This window comes from Perognathus longimembris, chromosome 11 (genome assembly GCF_023159225.1).
Source record: "Perognathus longimembris pacificus isolate PPM17 chromosome 11, ASM2315922v1, whole genome shotgun sequence".
Classification (NCBI taxonomy): domain Eukaryota; kingdom Metazoa; phylum Chordata; class Mammalia; order Rodentia; family Heteromyidae; genus Perognathus; species Perognathus longimembris.
In genome coordinates this window covers 61,038,393-61,060,107 of record NC_063171.1, presented here as the reverse complement: position 1 = coordinate 61,060,107, position 21,715 = coordinate 61,038,393, and the positions used below count along the sequence as shown (strand labels likewise).

Sequence of the window (21,715 nt, the reverse complement as noted above, 5' to 3'; positions counted from 1 at the left end):
TTGTTCTTGAGGCCTGAAATCTTGCTTCCAGCTGGTTCCTGCCCAAGAGGCCTTCACAGCAATTCATCTGTGTCTAGCAAGTAGAAAAAGCCCAGTCCCTAAGCCAGGGGAGGAACTGCCAGGGTGTGATTTCTGGAGGGAATCTCGGCAGCTTAGTAATCCACAGATCATCCCTGGGGGGCAGAAGTGGGAAGGTGGACAGTGACTTGAGTGGTCCCCCCTCATCTCCTCTCAACGCGAGCTCACGGACGCGGCCCGCCAGCAGGAGTCCTGCTCTCCCCTGCCCGCCTCGCGGAGCCAGGCCTGCACGTGAAAGAATTCTGAGCACTGGAATGGGAGTCAGAAAGCAGCATGGGTGCCAGGACCCTTAGAATGAGACCTGGGCTGAGTTCTTAGGCTCTCTAAAGCCCAGTGTCCTCATCTGCAAGGTGCACGTAACAACTCCTCCCCCCGCCCGCCCCCCAACACCACACCCACAGTGCAGGGAGGATCAAAGGGAGATGCACCATGAAAGCCCTTCACAGAGGTAAGGTGTCATTAGTGGGCATCTGACTACTTGTGTGGGTGAGTAAAGAAGACAGCTTTCTGAAGTGGCCACGTGGCGGGTGGGGAGGAAGTTTGTGCTTCTCATGTGTAATTATCCTCCAGGCCCATCTCCAGCCCTGTGGGGCTAGGGTGGAGAAGCAGAGCTTCCTACTGAGTGGCCACCTCCCAGGCTACGCAGGAGACAGGAGAGGGGGACAACAGTGCCTTCCCTGCCTCTCCTAGGCGACACCCCCTCTCCCCAGCCCAGCCCAGCCCAGCCCGGTCCAGCAAACCCCTGCCTCAGCTCACCTCCCTGGTGTTGTGAAGGCATTTAGCCTCAATGTCGTAACGCTCCTCGTCCACCACCTCCACCTTCGCATGCAGCTCCCGGCACAGGTCCTGGGGGGGAGGATGGAAGGGGGGAGATTGAGGGGCTGGGAGTAGAGAAGAGGTGCACATAGCCACTATCTCCTCAGCCTCCATTCTCAGAACCTCTTTACTCAGAGGTTCTAATTGTGGGTCCTTTGTCTTCCTTCTTGTTTTACTTGTTGTGTGTGTATGAGAGAGGGAGAGAGGGAAAGAGAGAGAGAGAGAGAGAGAGAGAGAGAGAGAGAGAGAGAGAGAGAGAGAGAGAGAGAGAGAGAGAGAATGAGAACTAAAGCTGAACTCAGGGCCTTGAGCTTTCATTTGGCATTTTCCATTCAATGCTAACACTCCACCACTTAAGCTACATCTACACTTCTTTCTTTCTTTTTTTTAATGGTTAACTGGAGATGAGAGTCTCGAGGACCTTCCTGTGCCGGCTGATGACTACTTCCAACCTCCATCCTCAGAGCTCAGCTTCCTCAGTAGCTAGGATTATAGGTCGAAAGGAAGAAAGAACAAAAGAAAAGAGAGCCTGCCCACTTTGCTGATCATAAAGGTAATGATAAGTTAGATGTGGAAATTTTGAAAATTATGTATTAACTAGAAACTACATAGCAAGACCCTGTATGGGGAAAAAAAATTACCTAACAGCCAAATAATAAATAAAAATAACTAGTAACCGCTACTACCGTGGGTAGCATTTCATAACTTCCCATACAATCGCTTTTCGCCACAATTTCTATCACTTAAACTATTACAACGTTTCTCCTCCTCAGGAAAAAATGTGCAAAAAATGAGCCTTCCCAGAGTCCCGCCCACACCGCGGCTCCGTGCCGTCCCACTGGCTGGCGTGAAGCCAGATCCCCGCCCACAAAACCCCTTCCTGCCATCTCGATGGCTAAGGTACCTCAGAGTCCCGCCCACACCGCGGCTCCGTGCCGTCCCACTGGCTGACGTGAAGCCAGATCCCGCCCACAAAACCCCTTACTGCCATCTCATTGGCTAATGTACCTCAGAGTCCCGCCCACACCCCCCGGCTCCGTGCCGTCCCACTGGCTGACGTGAAGCCTGATCCCAGGCTGTTCCTAGTCTCAGCAAGTTCCCTTCTCCGCTCTAAGACTCGCTGCCCCGCCTGAAGAAAGCCTCCAGAGCTCGGAGCACCTGACGGGGGCCCTGCGCCCTGCGTGGATGCCCTGCCGCCGTGCCACGCCCCCTGCGTGGAGGCCACGCCCCCAGGCCCCGCCCCTCCCGCCGCCGGGCTCACCTGCAGGGCGCTCAGCGACAGGCCGCGGGTCTGCAGCGTGGGGATGCGCTCCGCCAGGTAGCGCTCCTTCTCGGCCTCGCGCTCCTCGTGCTCCTGCTCCCAGCACTCCTTGGCCTTGGCCAGCATCAGGCTCTGCACAGGACACACCCGCTGAGCCAAGTGTCCCCACCCGGCTGGGCCAGCTCCAACAGCTTTGCTTGGTGTGGCAGCGTGTGTAGTGGGTACAGGCAGGTGTGTGTGTGTGTGTGTGCTTGCACCTTTCTCTGCCTCCCAAGAGGCTTCTTCCCACCTCCAGGCCGGTCTCTGCGACCTTTCAGGCTCAGAGCGGGCCACCCACCTCCCGGTTCTCTGGCTTTTGGCTCTGTCTGCTTCCTTTCCCCTCCCTGACCCTCTAGCCCCTCAATCTGCACTAGTTACCAAGACTGCGAACGTGAAAGGGAAGAACACCTTGTAAGTCCTAGAGCTGGGAGCTCCCACCACTGCCTCCCCTCCACCGTGGAGCACCCCTATCTCTCCTAGACCCCCCTCCACCTTAGGGTAGCACCCAGCCTCACCTTCAGCATGAGTTTTCGTGAGGCAGTGATCTTGGATTTCCTCTGAGATGAAAAGGAGAGAGAGAGAGAGAAGAAAGGAAGGAGAAAGATTATAATTGTGGTCCAAACTAAGACAATAACACCAAGGTTTCACCTTAGGATGATATCATTCTTCAAATGAATAGAATTTCTAAATATAATTCCTCAAATTCAGAGAACGCTGAGGTCAGCTACTTTGACCTAAGGCCTAAACCTACCCTCCTCACTGGCTTTGCTGCTGTTGGGACCCCAAAAGACAATGCAGGACAAATGGCCTCAGGGGCAGCCGGCCATCTGTAGACGGGAGGCTGATAGCTGCCTTCCTTTGTTCACAGAGTTATTACAGATCACGCAAGAGCACAGATATACAGATCCTTGAAAAGCCTAAAAGCAATACCCACGTTAGTCTCTGGGTGGTAATGTAGCATTACCTAGACACTCTGTCAAACCAGGGACAAGCTATGAACTGCCCAAATAAATGAAGCATATCATGAGACATGAAGATGTTTTCACATGTTAATATCCACATAAGTCTAAGATACAAAGATGTTTTTCTCGTCTTATCAAATTAATAGACATATTCTTGCTAACTAGTTATCTCTGTGTATGTGTGTGCATGCACACGTGCGTGCTAGTACTTGAACTTGGGGTGTCTTGATCATGCTTAGCTTTTTCCCTCAAGGTTGGTGCTCTACCACTTGAACCACAGCTCTACTTCTACCAATTACCTTCTGATAGATCTTAGTGAGCACCAGCCCTGTAGCAATGGCCCCTCAGCAGTTGTGAAGGTCACAGAGCTTCCCATAACTAACGAATGAGCCTGTGCTACCTTGAGCCCCATGTCTCTGCTCGCCATAGGCAGGCTCTTCTTGCTGGTCCCCAAGAGCATCCTGCCTGCTTCTAAGATGCTGTACTCTGGGCAGAAGCAGAGATCTCCTTTGTGACTGTCGTGTAAATACATAGAAATGACCAAGAGAACAGTTGTGGGAGACAATGAATGAGCTTTAACACGTGTAATGTCTACCTTTTTGTTTTGTTTTTGTTTTTGAAACAGGGTTTCTCCATATATCACCTGGCCTTAAACTCTCTATGTAGCCCCATCTGGCCTCACACTTTAAATCCACCTGCCTGAGCCTCCGAAGTGCTGGGATTACAGGCATACGCCACCACACCCCAATCAGAACATGCACTTCTCATAAGACTGTTCAGGGTAGTTTGTCGTTTCATCTCCGAAAGCCTAGATTTCTGCAGCACCTCAGAAGGGTACACCTTTGAAAGAACTGGCCTGTTGGCATAGCCATCGCTGCCCGTGTTTGCACACTGGGCGGTACCCCTGGCCAGTATCCCGTCGCAGCCTTGTTTCTCCACCATTCCCCGTGCTGATGGCCACCTCGTGTGCCCATCTGTCAGTGGGGACTCACTTCGGAATCACAGCACAACTCTGAGAGTCACACGACTACTGAAGAGTAACACACTGGTTTCTCCCTGGGAATCTCCGGGCCATGTGTCCCCCTCCATCAAGACCGCGCATTCCCACCCTGGCTGTCCCGAGTCCCCAGCCTTTCCCCGTAGCCCCATCCCTGGGCTGCATACACGCTGAACATGGCGTTCACCGCGGCCTGAGTACACCCTCAGGGCAGAAGTGCTGTGTCTGACCTGAAGGAAAGCTTAGAACCCATCTTGGCTCCCCCCTCCATATTTGGTCCTAACCCTGGCTCTTCAGGTATGGCTTTGAAAGGACAGAATGGAGCCTTCAGGCATGAAATAAAGCTTTCAGAGCAGGTAAGGGAGAACTTGAACCCAGGGGCAGTAGGGTGTCACATGGCATGTAACCCTAGCCCCGGGCCCATTATACACTGGGGTGGCAACTCCCTGCATCCAGAATCTTCTCACCCAAGGTTCTTATTCTCCTGGAAATCCACCCCACCCCCGACACACACACACCTTGGCCTTGACCCAACTTCTCCCTTCTCCTCAGATACCCACCCCCACCTTTACCAGTCTGAAGAGCTAACCAGCACAGAGACACCCCCAAATATCACTTACCTCACTTCAGGCATCCGCCACAGGCAGGACATGGGAGGAGAGCAGAGCACAGAGCAAGTGTGAACACAGTAGAGTGCGTATGCAGGAGCGGGGGGGCCGCGGACAGCTTAGGGTGGGTGGGGCAGGGGATGAGCGCGTGCCGGAAAGGACTCAGAATCCAGCAGGAGGACCGGGGTGAGGGTTCCGGCAGAAGAGGATAAAAGCCCACCCCCCCCCCTTTGGGTCCCTGAATGTCCCTGTTGGAAAGGGGTCATTGGAGGTTGGGGAACTTGGTGGGAAGCCAAGCGAGCCTTGCCAGAGGTCGTGGTGACTCGAAAGCTTCCATCTCCGAGCTCATGGGTGAATCCTCAAAGCCTCACCTGTCAGGCCCAGGTGACACGGCGGCCGGGCACATGCGCAGTTGGGCAGGTCAGTGCAGACAAGCCAACTCGGAAGCCCAGGCCATTAACGTCTCCCAGGGCCTCCTGGGACCGGGAGCTCTGCTCAATGGCTAGCTAGGAGGATGCCTGGTCGCTTGGGGGCGGGGGGGGGGGGAGGGCACCTAGTGGTCCAGGCACCCAGGACCATCCCTGTCTTAGGATCTGGGAGCCGCTTGGGGTTGAGCACGGTCCTCAGCTAGGGACCCCAAGTGTGCAGCATGAGGAGCCCGGGGGGAGGGGGAAACAACTTACACTTCCGGCATGGTGGCGGCTGGACAGCACCTGGGGGCGAAGCGGGTTATTAATTGGGGAAGCTGTGCCTTCTGCGCCCACCCAGCCAGGCAGCAGCTCCAGGGTGAGCAGCACAGCCTGAGTAGGGCGGCAGAAAGAAGGAATCTGACATCAGAGACTCCAGCCAGGCAGGGATCGGCGAGCTAGAGCCCCCAACCGGCACTGTTTGCTTAAAACATACAGAATGCATCGGCCCAAAGCCCATGACCCCCACCGGGCAACAGAACAGAACACCACAGGAAACAAGGTTAGGAAGCAAAGACAGGGCCCACACTTGGGGGCCTGGAGCACACTGACTGTAGACTTCATCTTGTCAGCGAGACTTGGAGAAGGAGGGTTAAAGTGAGTGGAACAGCGTGGTTCATCCGGGAGGCAGGGAGCCCTGTTGGACTCACTGTGTTTACCCACTCCTGGACCCGTTTTTCTCTGCAAATTTAGGGACAGGGTAAGTGGTTTTACCACTCTTGGGTCTTTGTTCACAGCAGATTTTTTCCTTGGAGGCAAAATAAGCTCAGGGGCTTGGGCAGAATGGCCCTGGTGGGCCTGGTTGCCCACCAGTGTGAAGACATTTTGATGTGGAGCACAGGCAGAGGCCCTGACAGGTGAACGCCGGGACCCGGGGAGGGAAGACTGTAGAAGACCAAACTCTGGCCCTCCGTCTTCCTGGAGCCCAACCTAACGCGCGTCAGGAGAGACAGAGGAAGGGTTGCGCACCTTGGGGAGAGGGGGAGTCAACCCGGGTAGGAAGCAGTGCGCAAGGCGGGGCCGGGAAGCCCCGGCTGGGTGACAGCTGTGGGGTGGGAGGCCCGAGGCGCAGGGCAAGGCTGCGTGTGGAGGTCGACCGTGGCAGCTTGGACTTGATTCGAGAACCGGGATTGCAGCGACATCTGACGCTTGCTGCTGACTGAGAGCTCCATTCCGGCCCGTGCCCAGGCTGTGCCTCCTCTCCAACTGCCCCCTCCCATCAGAGAGCCTCTGCCTTAGTCGGGAGAGGCCGGAGGGGGAGCAGGTGGAAGGGAGGGAGGGAGGGGGACCCCCGGAGTCTCAGCTGTCTCCATGGGGCACAGAGGGAGAGGTGGGGAAGCAATGCCTGCATTCCCCACATGCTTGGCTGAAATTAGATTTTATAAGCAGTTGCTTACTCAAGAGCTCTGCTCCTCTGAAGACACTGAGGAAATCCAAAGAACGGCTAGCCCCCCCCCCCCCGACGGGTGTCTTTGCTCTGGGGATGCCAGCCTCCGGGGAGCGTCCTGTCTCCTGGGCTGTGCCTCACCCTCAGTGGGCCCCCCCTCTGTCCCTCAGATCCACTGTCGCCAGTGCGGGGGGGGCCCACCTGCTAGGGCCCGCAAGGCCTCCTGCCAAGCTCCCCCCTGACAAATGCCAGGCCCAGGGGTCCCGTGTCAGCGTTGGCCTGTGCACTGACACCCACCAGACAGGACCCCTTGACAGGCTTTGTGGAAAAGAAGCAGAGGCCTGATAAGAAGCCAGGGTGTAGATAGGGGCGGATAGGAGGCTTGAGAGCGGATTCCACGTTCACTGCGAGTGCAGAGCAAGAAGATAGCAACTCCCCGACGCCAGGGAGGGGCAGAGGCTCTGGGGCCTGCAAAACCCGACCCTGATCCTGGGGGGTGAGGGGTGGACAGATCCATCAACTAGACCCTGGGATGAAAGCTGAGCGTGTGAGTGCAAGCATACATACGACTGTGTGCGTGAGAGAGAGGGGGCGGGGGATAAAGAACGGACCTCTTGACACGCCTCGTAGGTGACACAAATACTTAGGCTCATGCTGTACCCCTGCTCCCCACCCCTGACCTTGGGTCCAGTTCAAGGACATCTCCGTCTTCACTAACAAAGCTGGACTCCCAAGCCCACGACCCTGGCTGCCTGCCACAACCCTCCTCAGATCCTGAACAGAACTTAGTGTAGGAACTGTGACCCCCCCCCCCCCACACACACACACCTTGGGGGGTGAGCTGCTTTCCTCCCACCTCAGAGGCTACCCCCAACCCCAATCCCACCCTTACAGAGACCTAGCTGATGGGATCCCACCCCCCATGCTGTCTCCATCTGCCTCCCCACAAGAAGAGCGGGCACCCCTCAACACCTGGCCTTCCACGCCTCAGATCCTGGAGTCGCGAAGAAGGATCGAGGCTCACCTTCACCTCCTGGGGGACACTATACAGGACAAAGGGAGCTGAGGTGCCCCTCAAAGACAAAGACCAAAGGGACCAAATGGGTTGCTTGACCGGGGGGGGGGGTGCGGGGGGGGGGGTTATGGAGCCCTGGGTCCTGGGGACTCATACACCTTGGATCCCTTTCTCACACATGCTCATCCGGCCCCTCCTGAACATCCTAGCACAGCCCCTCTCTCTCCCCATGCCCATCCCCAGTGCCACCCCCCCTCCCCCCAGGTACCCTGTCCCTCTACGTCTGCCTGGGTCTGTCTCTCGAGAGACGGTGACCCACTGGGCTCTGCTTTCTGCCCCTGACTCTGGGGCTGGAGGTGTCCTGCAGGAAGGATGGCATTCCACAGGACAGGAGGCTGGGAGGACTTGGAGGAGGTCCACCCAACAGACCCACTTCCACAGGGAAGAAACGCTGGCCAGCTCCAAGACCTCAGCGCCTCCTTAAACAAAAGCCCCCGGCTTCCCTCCAGCCGGGCTCCAGACACTCACCTCCTTCCGTCCCGAGCCTCCCTGCAGACTACAGCGTGTGGGGAGCGCGCCGAGGGCAGGCTATGAAAACCGCGGCCAAAGGCAACTGGCCAGTAAAAATAGAACGGCCCGCGGCCCCTCTACCGCCCCTCCTCCCCACGCCCTCCCCCCACCCCCGCCCCTCACAGGACAGTGGCGCACTGCACACCACAGGCGTGCACACACACACACACACACACACACACACACACTCCTGTACCCACCTGGGGTGGAGGGAAGGGAACAGCTAGACTGGGTCATGAGGACTGAGCAGAGAGGGGACACAAAGGAGCATAAAGGGAGCCTAGAGGGGCAGGTGGGGGCCGGGGTAAGGGAGGCATCAGGCTGAGCCCCAGAAGGTGCAAGACTTTCGGGGCTGATTGGTGGCTCTGGTGCTCAGAGGACGGGAGGCGGCTGGGAAGCATGTCCCAGAGCCAGCGGTGACTACCGGGACACACTTGTGCCCGTCTGAGAAACGGCAGGCACGCCACACCCCCTCCAGGTGGGCCTCCGGGAGTCCAGGTTTCCACATCATCTCGGGCGCAGAACTCAGGGAGACGTAACTCGCCTCTCCCGGCCTAATCTTCCTCTCTCACCAGAGGCCAGCTGAGTCCAGGAGGCCCGGGGCCACACCTGTCGGCCGGGTATTTTTAGGACTGTTGATGAACACATAATACCCAGCCTATAGTCAGAGAAAGACAATGCCTGCTATGTTAATCCTGCGGCTATTATAGTCGGTCATGTCATGGGCCAGGAGCCCAGGCTGGGGCAGGGCAGACAGGACCCTGACCCCTCTGGAAGGTCAGGAAGGGGCCCCGTAAGCCTCAGGACAGGAGGAACACTGACCACACCCTCAGCTGGGGAGGGAGCAGCTCGTGGACAGGGGTGACCATGCCCAGTGCCCACAGGGGGAAAAGGCCCTGTGGACACTGACATTCTACTGCCCAGCAGAGGTGGCTTCAGTCCTGTTCTGGTCTCGGTGCTAGGAGGCTGCCAGTTAAAGGATGGGGTCTGGGAGGAGTCTGGGGTCCGAGGAGGAATCTGGGGGCTAAAGGATAGGTTTGCTGGAGTTTACTGCATTGGCTTTAGACGGTTATATTATATACAGTAACTTTCTTATAAGACTCTTAACATTTTCCTAGGAGAAATTATCAATATGGCCAAAAAAAGGGAAATAATATATTGATAAATAAAAGCACAAAAGAATAAAAGCACCAGCTGGGTGCTGGTGGCTGATGCCTCCCCCCTCCCCCGCCCCCCAGCTACTCTGGCTCCAGACAGGAAGGAAGGAAGGGAGGGAGGGAGGAAGGGAGGAAGGGAGGGAGGAAGGGAGGAAGGGAGGAAGGGAGGAAGGAGGGAGGAAGGGAAGGAAGGAAGGGAGGAAGGAGGAGGGAAGGAGGAGGAGGGAGGAAGGAAGGAAGGAAGGAAGGAAGGAAGGAAGGAAGGAAGGAAGGAAGGAAGGAAGGAAGGTGCCAAAGCAAACCTAAAAATTAGGTGACCAAATGTATTTGCAGCTGTATTTGGCAAATGCAATCCACCCAGGGGTCCTGACCTCTGCAGAAACCATGAGGCTTTGAACTCCAAGGGTCTTGGGTTGAGAGTCATCCTCTGACTGGACAGAGTGGGGCCTGGATATCTTGTCCTGGGTCCCAGTGTCTGATTCCACCACCCTCCAATCACATGTGGTTTCTGGAGCCCAGCTCTCCACTCTCCGGTCTTACCAGACTCGTGCTTCTAGTTCCGGTACAGAGAGAGGGATGGCTTTGCCACCAGTATGCTGCCTTCTGCCGAACCTCTGTCCGGCTGATGCTCAGAAGTGTCCTTTAAAAATAGTACCATTGCACCCTCTTATCCTTAAGCCCATCCATCTTCCCACCCCACCTGTGTCCGTGGAGGGTAGCAAGCCTCCAGGAGCCATCTGCAACCCTGTGTTCTCTGGAGGGAGGGAGGGTGCCCCCACCCAGCCGAGGGACCCCAGGGGACGGCTCTGCTCCTCAACCATGCTCACTCTTCTTTGCTCAGTGTGTCTCTGTGGTCTTTCTCCTGCCTCCTGCCTTTCCTCCTCCTCGGGGCACATGCCCATGTCCTAATGAAACTGTGAAGATGGTGTCTTGTATAGCAAAAGAACGCACGGTCGGTGTGATTGAATCGAGGAGGAAGAACCGCCCTGATTATCTGGGTGGGCCCATCAAATCACAAGAGTCTTTGCAAGCCTGAAGCGGGAGGTCAATGTTGGTAGAAGATCCAGAAAAGGAAGCAGAGGTCGAAGGGGAGAGAAGATGCGATTATGATGGCCTTCAAGGGAGAAGAAATAACCATGAACCAAGGAACGCAGACACGCCTCACCTTTCAGCCGTGACCCTCCAGAACCGTAAGATAACAAACCTGTGTGATTTTGAATCACGGAGCCTGTAGTGATTTGTTATAGCAGCAATAAAGAAACGAATCCTCTCTCCAGTGCCTTTCTGGGCCCCAGATCTCAAGCCAAGAAATCAGGAGGCTTGACAAGGCCAGGGAGAAGAACCAGCCCAGGTGGGACGTTCTCAGGGCCGGGCTACTCTTAAAGTGGAGCCCCACGCTTTCCCAAGGAGGGCCCAGCTTTCCCCATCTTTCTGAGAGGGGCCCCAGCTTGCCAGAGGAGGAAGATCTTCCGTTCCTAGTTGTGTGCCCTAGCTCCCAGCTCCGTTACGCCCTGTTATGCTACCCCGAAGCCAACACTTCTCTGACTTTCATGTGAGTCTACTACGAATCCCACTGCTTCTCTCTTTCTGATCCTAACATAACCCTGTCCTTGCTTTTAATATGAATAGACACTGAGGCTGACAGGTGCCCTTGGTGTAAATCTCGGAGGGCAGCGCCCCCTGCTGGTGGGCTCAGCCCTTCAGACCCAGGGCGGCCCCTCTCCTGCCCTGCAGCCACTAACATGAGAGAGATGATGCTCTAACGTGTACCTAGTGCTCACCTAGAACCTTCAGCTTCCCGGTCTCCACTCTCTCTCTTCGCGTTCCTGAGGTGTTCGCCCTCTCCCAACCCACTTCGCACACTGCACACAAAATACTAGCTGCAACTGTTCTAATGTCTGACCCAGCTCTATCGCCTTGCCCTGGACTGTTCTGAACCAGTGAGCCCAAGCGCAGCTCAGCTCCACCTCCAACCCCTGTACCGGCCTCACCCCTGACCCAACTGCAGACCTAGGTCCTCACCTAAATGCAGGCGCGCAGCCAAACGGACGCAGCCCTGCCTCGTCCTCCGGGAAGCCGGGCTTCGTTGTAAACTGGGTGAAGGGTGTGACCCAAGGCTGAGCCTGACCTCTAAACAGGGAGCGGGCGGTCTGCTCTCAGCCTCTTTCTAAAAGTCCACAGAGATGGGGATGGGGTGGCTCCTGCCTGGCATCCTGGCTACTCTGGAGGCTGATATCTGAGGATCAGGGTTCAAAGCCAGCCAAGGCAGGAAAATCCATGAGACTCCTACCACCCATTAACCACCAAAAAGCTGAACGTGGAGGTGTGGCTCACTCTAGAGTGCTACATTTGAGCAAAAAGGCCAAAAAAAAATTCAGGAACAGCATGCAGATCCTGAATTCAAGCCTAGAGTGGCACACACTCTCTCTCTCTCTCTCTCTCTCTCTCTCTCTCTCTCTCTCTCTCTCTCTCTCTCTCTCTCTCTCTCTCTCTCTCTCTCTGAGTCCAGGGAGAATCAGAGGTGGGCTTAACCAGATGTTGGTCTCAGAGAAGGACCTCTGTGTTGGAGCTTCTATGGCTGCCCAGCTCCAAGGGGAATGATGGGCCCATTTCCAAGAGGAAAGCGTCAGCAGGACGAAGGTTTGCCGAGGACCAGGGCTTGCCAATCCAACCCCAGGGGAAGGGGCAAGTCTAGGACGTCAGGACGGATGGAATTGGTGAGACAAGAAGGCAGGGCAGCTCCAGCCTGACCTGGCACTGGCTTCCTGTGTCAACCTTGTCCCTTCCAGGGCTTGAAAGGCCACAGGGCCCAGGAAGGAAGTCTGTGGCCAGAAGAGTTAAGCCTTGTAAGGCCATAAATTGTGGCGCCAGGGCGTCACCTCAGTGGCTGTCACCCATCAGGCCTGACATTGTCTGGGAAGCTGAGGAGCCGAAATTAGCAAGTGACAAGGCCCAGGCCACCAGCCGCCAGGCCATCCCCCACTGCTGGGTCCCAGGGACCCTCACCCCTCCCCCGTCCCTGGATCAGGGCCATGTATGTGCGGCCGACCCAGAGGAAGAGGGGAAGGGAAGGGATGGGACAGAAGAGGCTAGAGCGCAGGAAACCAAAGCCCTAGATTTCCTGCCACGAGTTAGGCTCACCATGAAGGTCAGTGGCAATGGAGACGCAGCCCAGCGCACTGAATCAACACCGTCTTGGAAGCAGGCAGCTCTGCCACCTGCTAGATGACCGCTCTGGTGTCACCTGAGCAGTTTGCCCCATCCGAGACCCCATGTCCTGGTCTGTGAAATGGAGATAATAATAGTGCATAGCTCAGAAGGCGCTGAGGCTTCGTGTGTACAAAGGGCCTGGCCCAGGTCTGGCTCGTAGTGAGTGTGTGACAAGGTGTGTTGTTGTTGGAGGGACTGTCACTCGGAGGTACGCCCTGCTGCCCCCTCATTTCACCCAAGAGGAAATGGGGCTCACCAACATCGCACAGTAAAGGAAGAGGCACCCGAGTTCCTGGTAACAGCCCTAGGTAGAGGACATAGCACGTGTTCAATAAATACATTCATGTTTATTTAATATTGTCAGCTTCAGCTTCTATCAGGAATTTAGTATGGACCAGACTTAGGTCTCAAAGCTCCATAATTCATTCCAACGTGTGTGTGTGTGTGTGTGAGTATGTGTGTGTGTGTGTGAGTGTGTGTGTGTGCCAGTGTTTGAACTTAGGGCATTCTTGCTTGGCTTTTCTGCTCAAGGTTAACACTCTACCACTTAAGCCACAGCTCCACTTCTGTCTTCCAGGCAGATAAAAGTCTCGCCGACTTTTCTGTCTGTGAGCCTCAGATCTCAGCCTTCTGAGTAGCTAGGATTACAGGTCATTCCAACAACTGAAGAAGAGGGATTGGCAGCGTGGCTCAGCTGACGGAGCACTGGCTAATGAGCAAGAGCATCAGGTACTGAGTTGGAGTCCCAGCCTTGGGCCTAAAAAAAACCCCTAAGTGATGGTTTGAGTTCCATGGCCATGTAGCAGTGGTGTTTAGCCACGTGTGTGTGTGTGTGTGTGTGTGTGTCTGGTTCTGGGGCTTGAACTTGGGGCCTCCCACTCACGCTTGGCTTTGTCCTTCAAGGCCAGTGCTCTAGCACGCAGGCCGCACCGCCACTCCTGGCCTTTTGATGGTTCATCAGACGTTACGAGTCCCACAAACGTTCCTGGCTTTGCCCAACAACCTCAGACCTCAGCCTCCTGCGCGGGGAGGCTTTCCACGCTGCAATCCCTGATACCAGGAGGAGCTGGAGAGGGAGCAGGGGCGAGGGGCTGTCCCAGCCCGCTCTCCTATCCTGCTTCTCCTGCTTGAGCCACCCCGGCACCCCCCCCCCATGCCCAGATCCACCTTGCACCATCTTTTCTCAGGATCCCAAGCCCCACTCCCCACCCCTCCATCCTACAGCCTGCAGCCTGAACTATCTCCAGAAGGGACTTTAATGGCAAAGACACAACCCGGTCTTCCTGGCTTGCCAAGCCTCCAGCTCCCAGTTCCTAGAGAAGCCCACCCCTCCCTCCACCTACCCCCGGCCTGCCTCCAGGTCTCTGCCTTCCCGCCCACCCTGACTGGGTACGCAGCCCCTCCTCCAGGCCCTCAGCCCCCCCAGGCCCATCTTCCCTTCTACTTCCCCCACAATTCTGACGTCATCTGTTTGCTAGTCTGGGAGAAACTGGATTGTCAGGACGACCCCACTCCTTCCTGTCCTTGGACAAGGGCACTGTAGTAGGTACCGACACATAGTAGGTGCCCAGCAAGGGCTCACTGAGTAAACAAACACTTATGTAGCTCACACGGAGAGCAACCCCTTAGCCAGGGCAGGGGCAGGGCAGGAATTGCTCAGGGTCCTGAGATACGGACTCGCTCAGAGGCAAGGGCAGAGGGAAAGGCCGACTGGGAGGCCATCTTGGTACCAGCTGTCCCTTCCTCCTTCTGCCCTTGACCTAGGGGATGACCCGATCTCCCCTCCAACAATGTGCCTGGGCAAACAAAGAAACAACAGCTGGGCAGCCAGGCCTTTGTGGTTAAACTTAGCTCCTCAACAATGACCACCCCCTCCCATGCCTGGCTCCGCTGGGGTCACGGTGCCAGGGAGGAGCCGGTGTCTACTAACCTCTCAGCCTGTCTCCCTCTCCAGTCCCCTCCAAACCGGAGGACCCCAAGGATTTCAGCCTTCTTCTCTGTCTGTCCAGCCCCGGGCTCCTCCTGCCTCACTCCATGAAGAAGTTGCAGGGGCCAGGGAGGGGCCTCCGGAGTCAGGGGAGATAACCAAGTTCCTTCTCAGGACCCCAGCCAGTATGGGAGACCCTCTCCTGAACCCCGAATCTCCTCCAAGGGACTCCCACCTTTTCCATGCAGGGCAGAGTGGGGAGGAAGCTGATAACACTCTTCAGTCGCTCCATGGCCTCCTTCTGAATGCAGCCCCAGCCCTTCCTCTCTGCGGGAAAGCCAGTTTTCCTTAAGATGTCGGCTGTCTCCAGTCGAGTAACCCACACCACAGTGGCACGCGGGCTCGCGGCTGGGGGTCCATCACCCACGTTTCTTGTGACTTGAAGGACCTTCCGTACTGGGAGAGATTTTTCTCCCACGGTAGCAAGCTTAAGGCCAGCACTTTGAAGAACACAGGTGAGACTATTTGTTGCCCATTCTCAAATGCAAGCTTTCAAGCAAAACTGAATGGTGGGAAGCTTTGATCAGCCAGTGTAAGCTAGACAGACACGTGAAGCCCTCTCAGATGAAATCGGGGTGGGGGGTGTGTGTGAAGGTGTAGGTGTCGGTGCTGCTGTTTTCTTGTGATGCTGGCGGTGGAACAAGCCCAGGGCCTTGCACATGCTAGGCAAGTGTTCTACCCCTGAGCTCCATTCCTAGCCTCAAGGATGTGACTATTACCATTGTTGGGTAATACATGAACTCTTCCACATGCAGAAGATCTAACTCAGGAACCTCCTGTTTTGCAAACGATCCATTCAAAATGCTGTGGAGTCAAATGGAATTTTATGTAAGAGGTGATGACAAATGTTACTCATATGGTGGGAAGCCGCACCTGGTAGCTCACCTTCTAGAAACATCCGAGGAAGCCGGGTGCTGGTGGCTCACGTCTGTAATCCTAGCACCTCAGGGGGCTGAGCTCTGAGGACCAAGGTTTGAAGTCAGCTGAGGCTCACCAATCTGTGAAATTCTCATCACTAATTAACCAACAAGAAGCCAGAAGGAAGGCATGGCTCAAGTGGTTAAGCACCAGCCTTGAACACACACAAAAAAAGCCCTGCTTGAAGGAGAAGCCCTGAGTTCAAGCCCAGTAATGGCACAAAAGAGAAAGAAACACCCATGGGTGAATTTTAATGTAGCACTTAACAACAGCCACACTTCTGAAAAGGCTGGTAAAATACTTCTCTTTTCCAACTGTATTTCTGTATAAGACTGGATAATCTTTTGTTCATTTCAGCAAAAATCATAGTACCACAGACTAACTGCAAAACGGATATGAGAATCCAACTATCTGCTTCAAAATCCGATTAAAAGGAGCTGGGGATATGGCCTAGTGGCAAGAGTGCTTGCCTCGTATACATGAGGCCCTGGGTTCGATTCCCCAGCACCACATATACAGAAAACGGCCAGAAGTGGCACTGTGGCTCAAGTGGCAGAGTGCTAGCCTTGAGCAAAAAGAAGCCAGGGACAGTGCTCAGGCCCTGAGTCCAAGCCCCAGGACTGGCCAAACAAAAAAAAAAAAAAATCCGATTAAAAAATTAGAAAGATATAAAACCATGCTTCTTTTCTCATTAGGTAATTTGAGTGTTTTTCATGAAGGAGTTTGTTTCTTTGATTTGGGATTTCTTTTTGTTTGGGGGGCTTTGGAGATTGGGGTCAGAGGGTCTTTTGGGGGAGTTTTTTTAAATTTATTTTTTCCAGTCCTGGGCCTTGAATTCAGGGCCTGAGCACTGCCCCTGGCTTCTTTTTGCTCAAGGCTAGCACTCTGCCACTTGAGCCACAGCGACACGTCTGGTCGTTTTCTATATATGTGGTGCTAGGGAATCAAACCCAGGGCTTCATGTATATGAGGCAAGCTCTTTTGCCACTAGGCCATATTCCCAGCCCTTGTTTGTTTTTTGTTGTTGTTTTTTAAGATAGTCTCACCATATAGCCAAGGCTGGCCTTGAACTCTCCTCCTGTTTAAAACTCCTAAGCATTAAGATTACAGGTATATACCAACACATCCAGCTTGGTATATTCATTTTGTCATTTTATTACAAATTTGTCATTTTATAACAAATAGTATGCTACTTGTACTTATATAACTAGTTTATAATAAGGCATTTAAAGTTAACATGTAAGATAGTTTTAAATTCTTAAATAGCCTAATAAATTTTAACTACTCAGTTTTATTTTTTCATATTGAAAATATTAACAAATCTTCAACAAAAGGCCCTTGGGGTTCTCAGTAAGGGGGTCTTGCACCTCAAAACTGAGAGCCACTGTCCTATATTTTTAGCAGACTATTGTTATTATCTTGATCCACATTATTAGCTATAGCATGAAGTAAAAAGACAAAATAATCAAGAGTAACATAAAGTATCATTTTTATCCCGAAAAATGGCAGCCAGTAACGGAACAATCGAGACATTTAAAAAAAAAACACCTAAGTTATCGAGAGTGCAACCGGCCATTGCTAGTGAGCTCTGAGGCTTGTGTGGTCTAACAAAATGTCACAGAACTGTGGTCCTTGCTTGGAATCTTCTGCCCATGCATCTTGTAGGAGAAAACTCAAGACATCAGGTCCAGGCCCATTCATTCCCAGAAGCTGTTTCTCGTCCTAGAGCAGATGCAATTATCTTTCTTGCCACCAGAGGGAGCCCTGGTGGCGCCTCACCAGAAGAGGAAGGGATGTAGAAACACAGAAAAAGTCCCAGAGAGAAGACCTGTGACCTGTGACCTGCTGACTGTGAGGTGGATGGCCCATCTCCCATTCCAACCCTTCCACCTCCTCTAGAAATCCAGCGCGGCCCCTGATCCACCATCCCTGGCTGAGCCGTCCTCGTTCACGACCAGGTCATGCGGAACCACATCAGGACGAGAGCTTGGCGAGGAACCCATGCAAGCTCTCAGACGGAAGCCGCTGCCATGTGTGCCCCGGTCACCTCAACCTAGCTGCTAGGAGAATGTGCATCTTTCCAATCCAGGAGTTCCTTTGAGGAGCTAAGTGACCCCGCAGTTCTGCTTAACTATTGGAGGGCAAGATAAAACTTTTTAGGAAAATTCTGAGATCCCTAAACATTCACATGTATCATTCTTGGACAGCCCTGAGCACCTCAAATTCCAGGGGGCTCAGAGACCCTCTGGGACCCATTCAAGAACACAGATGGGAAGGGCGGTATTATGTGTGCAAGCTCTCATCAAGGGCTGAGAGGGCCTCTGTCTGGAGAAGAGACACCTACAGCCCCTGCTCCCTGGGGGAGCCGGACAAGGTGACCCCGAAGGAGAGCAGAGCCTAAGAACCAAGCACCTGTAGAGAAGGCTTGGGACACTAGAGGGCGGTGCTTCACAGGGAGGGAGTGGACGGGTTCCTGACTGCTTAGCAGCAGAGTTCTGGAGACAATTGCTGCTCCTGCTTACACTATTTAAGGACATGGGAGCTCCCGTGGAATCCAGGGAACCAAGAGTTTCACAACCTGTAACAAAGTAGCAACCACTCTCACCAACATCTCTACCTCCAGGTACAGTCACCTCCAAATCATTCAAGCTGTTCAGCCTGGAGTGAAATTCACCTCCTATTCCCTCCCCCCTCCTACTCCCTCCCCCAACCTGACAAATGTTACTTCTTTGTGAGTCAGAATAAAATCTAGGCAAAAGGGAGCTGTCCCACATGCTGTAATGCATGCAATAATGTAAGTGTCTTACTGTACTCTTAAGAAGGAAGTGATGGGGCTGGGGATATAGCCTAGTGGCAAGAGTGCCTGCCTCGGATACACGAGGCCCTAGGTTTGATTCCCCAGCATATTCCCCACATATAAAGAAAACGGCCAGAAGCGGCGCTGTGGCTCAAGTGGCAGAGTGCTAGCCTTGAGCGGGAAGAAGCCAGGGACAGTGCTTAGGCCCTGAGTCCAAGGCCCAGGACTGGCCAAAAAAAAAAAAAAAAAAAGAAGGAAGTGATGGCTGGGTATGATGATATATACCTGTGATCCCTAACCTGGGTAGGCTGAGGCTATATAAAGCACTATCCTTAAAATCCAAGGCTGAAGCTGGGTGCCGATGGCTCACGCCTGTAACCCTAGCTACTCAGGAGATTGAGATCTAAGGATCTCAGTTCAAAGTCAGCCTGGGCAGGAAAGTCCACGAAACTCTTAAAAAAAAAAAAAACTACTCAGAAAAAAGCCACAAGTTGCACTGTGGCTCAAGTGGTAGAGCACTAGCTTTGAGCATAAAGAGAATCAAGGACAGTGCCCAGGCCTTGAGTTCAAGCCCCATGACTGGATATATGTATATGTACTTCCAGGCTGAGCCAGGCTCTGGTGGTTCACACCTGTAATCCTAGCTACTCAGGAGGCTGAGATCTGAGGATCGTAGTTTGAAGCCAGCCCAAGCAGGAAACTGCATGAGACTCTTGTCACTAATTATCCACCAAAGCCACACCAAAAGCAATGGCTTAAGTAGTAGAGCACCAGCCTTGAGTGAAAAAGCTAAAGGACAGCACCCCGGCCCTGAGTTCAAGCCCCAGTCACAACACACACACACACACACACACACACACACACACACACACACACACACTCAAGGCTGGAACTGTAAGCTTAATGATACAGCAATTGGCTAGCATGTACAAAGCCCTGGTTCAAAATCAGCACTGGAGCAGTTGTTTTTGAAAAAGGAAACAAGTTTCCTAAGAGGAAACACAATAGATACTTCACAGAGGGCACACTCTTTAGTTGGGTTTTGTATGAAGTATAGGAGTTTGTCAGACAAGCAAGGAGAAAGGGCACCATAGGTCAAAGGAACGGAGATTGGCATAAGGAAGCACAGGGCATAGGGGGCTGTAGATGGCTTGCTCTTGCTAAGGTGTTAAGGGCTAGCCCGAGGATGAGCGGACCTGAGGAAACTGCGAGTGCTGTAGAGGTGGTAATGGTTATGGTCTGAATGCCAGGTACCACAGCCCCTGGACCCCCTGCATTTAATTGGGGTCCGCTAAAGATGAGTCAGCCGGTGACACCGTCAGACATGAATTTTAGGCAGCATTAGAGGGTGCGAGTGTTCGAAGCTAAGGGATCCGTGAAGGCTGTTCTGACGATCAGCAACACTGGCTTCGTCCGTCTTGTGCCGCTGGGACTGGGCGTGGACCGGGTACTTACAATGTGCATTTATGGCATAGAGCCAGCCGACCCTCGAGCGCAAGCCCTCCTGACCCTCGTCCTGTAAAGATGCCACCCGCACGCGGTCGATGACACTGACAATCACATGTTAGCCTGGGCGTTGGCGGGATCATTCCAACCATCCTTATCGAATATAATGAAGGTGTGTGGTGCATAGTATTCAGATATAACAAAAATAATAATAAAAGGTGGCAAGGGCCAAGGATATATAGCTCAGTAGTAAAGTGCTTGCCTAGTATGCACAAGGCCAGGGTTGTGTTCCCACCGGCACCTGACTGATACCCGAGTCTCTGAAAGAATGTTGGCTAAGCACTTGCTAACTATATCCAAGTGACTGGAAATGGTCATCTAACGAGCAGCACGTAGACTTTAAGGCTATAGACATATAGATATCGAATTTTAAGGTTACGATATTTGGTTTTAAAACTACAAGTTTTGCCAGGTGCTGGCGGCTCATGCGTGGAATCCTAGCTACTGTGAAGGCTGAGACCTGAGGATGGAGTTTCAAAGCATTGAAGTCCATGAGACCCTTATCTCCAAATTAATCACAGAAAACTGGAAGTGGCGCTGTGGCTCAAAGTGGTAGAATGCTAGCCTTGAGCAGAAAGAGCTCAGAGTCAGTGCCCAAGCCTTGAGTACAAGCCCTGTGACCACCACCACCAACAATTTAAAAAAAACAAACCTCTACAGGTTTGATTCTTATTTAGGACAATACAATATAGGGTACAGTGAGCAACATTCACGAGATCATTTCTGAGAGAAAACAGATTAAGCTAGAATTTTATTTTTTGAATTGTATCATCTTTAAGTAGTTGTACAGGGGAGCTGCCATTCAACAGAGCAGTTTATGAACACCTTGCGTCTTGACCAGCGTCGCCCCTTTCCACATTCTCACCCACCCCTTCCCCCCCACCCCTTCCCTCACTTGGGTTAATTTTTAGGATCTGTATTGGGTTGTTTTTGGTTTTTTTAATCTGTGTTGTTCCTTCAACGTCTTCAGCCCTAAGATATAATTTTAAAATACGGATCATTGACTGAGGCATCTTCTTGGCAATCAATAGGAGGATGAAGATTAGAAGGAAGAAGAGAAAGAGGAGGCGAGAAAGAGAAGAGGGAGGAGGAGGAGGAGGAGGAGGAGGAGGAGGAGGAGGAGGAGGAGGAGAGGAGGAGGAGGAGAGAGGAAGGAGAGGAGGAGGAGAGAGGAGGAGAGGAGGAGGAGAGAGGGAAGGAGAGGAGGAGGAGAGAGGGAAGGAGAAGAGAAGGAGAGAGGGAGGCAGAGGAGGGGAAGGAGACAAAGGGGAGGAGACACTGTCAGGTTAGCTTCGCTGGGGAAAGGGATGCAGGGGCTGGAGGAGGAGAGGAGGAGACAGGATTCACAGGGAATCAAAGATGAGGGGCGTCTTGACTTTCTGGGGGAGGCAGCAGTTGCAGTACTTGCTGCAATGGAAGCGAAGGGGGCCGAGTGGAGATGGGGTGTTGGGCTGTGACCGTCCTCCCCCAGGCCTACTTGGGGCTCCTGTGGCGCAGGGTCATGAGGACAGTGTGGGGAAAGGTGCAATTCCCATCCCGCTGTCCTCAACCCGCGGACGGTGTCAGGACGCATTCGGTGTTGGCAGCCCTGGGGCCTGAGGTCTCGCTGAGCCGCGGCAGAGGTGGACGTGGGGGCAGTGTTCCCGTCATGAGTCTAGAGGCCTCGTGCGGGGGGTTGGGACCTTCAGAAGGAAACATGGGGAATGGGATGTTTTCTTTCTTGACCGCGTGAGCATACAACCAGGAAGCAGGCAGCCACCCACGAGGAAGTGAGCCCTGGCCAGGCCTGGAGTCAGAGGCCCTGGGCTTTCCACCTCCAGACTCGAGAGAGGACACGTGGGTGTTTTAAACCACCCAGGTTATGGCGTGGTTTGGGGGCAAGGACTGGTGGTTTTGTTTCTTTATTTGTGTCAGTACTAGGGATTCCACTCAGGGCCTGG

At 53.7% G+C, this 21,715-nt stretch overlaps 1 protein-coding gene across 1 annotated transcript in view; it reads right to left on the bottom strand.

Moving 5' to 3' along the window:
• The window catches only part of Tnni1 (troponin I1, slow skeletal type), a 13,060-nt gene extending 4,849 nt beyond the window's left edge, over window positions 1–8,211 (bottom strand). Inside the window, exons 1-6 of the mRNA XM_048357072.1 lie at window positions 8,159–8,211; window positions 5,445–5,474; window positions 4,774–4,777; window positions 2,710–2,751; window positions 2,156–2,287; window positions 835–924 (exon numbers count right to left, since the gene is read on the bottom strand). Coding sequence (XP_048213029.1) covers window positions 835–924; window positions 2,156–2,287; window positions 2,710–2,751; window positions 4,774–4,777; window positions 5,445–5,455 — 279 coding nt within the window. The 5' untranslated portion in view covers window positions 5,456–5,474; window positions 8,159–8,211. The remainder of the gene's footprint in view (window positions 1–834; window positions 925–2,155; window positions 2,288–2,709; window positions 2,752–4,773; window positions 4,778–5,444; window positions 5,475–8,158) is intronic.
• Window positions 8,212–21,715: the final 13,504 nt, after the last annotated feature.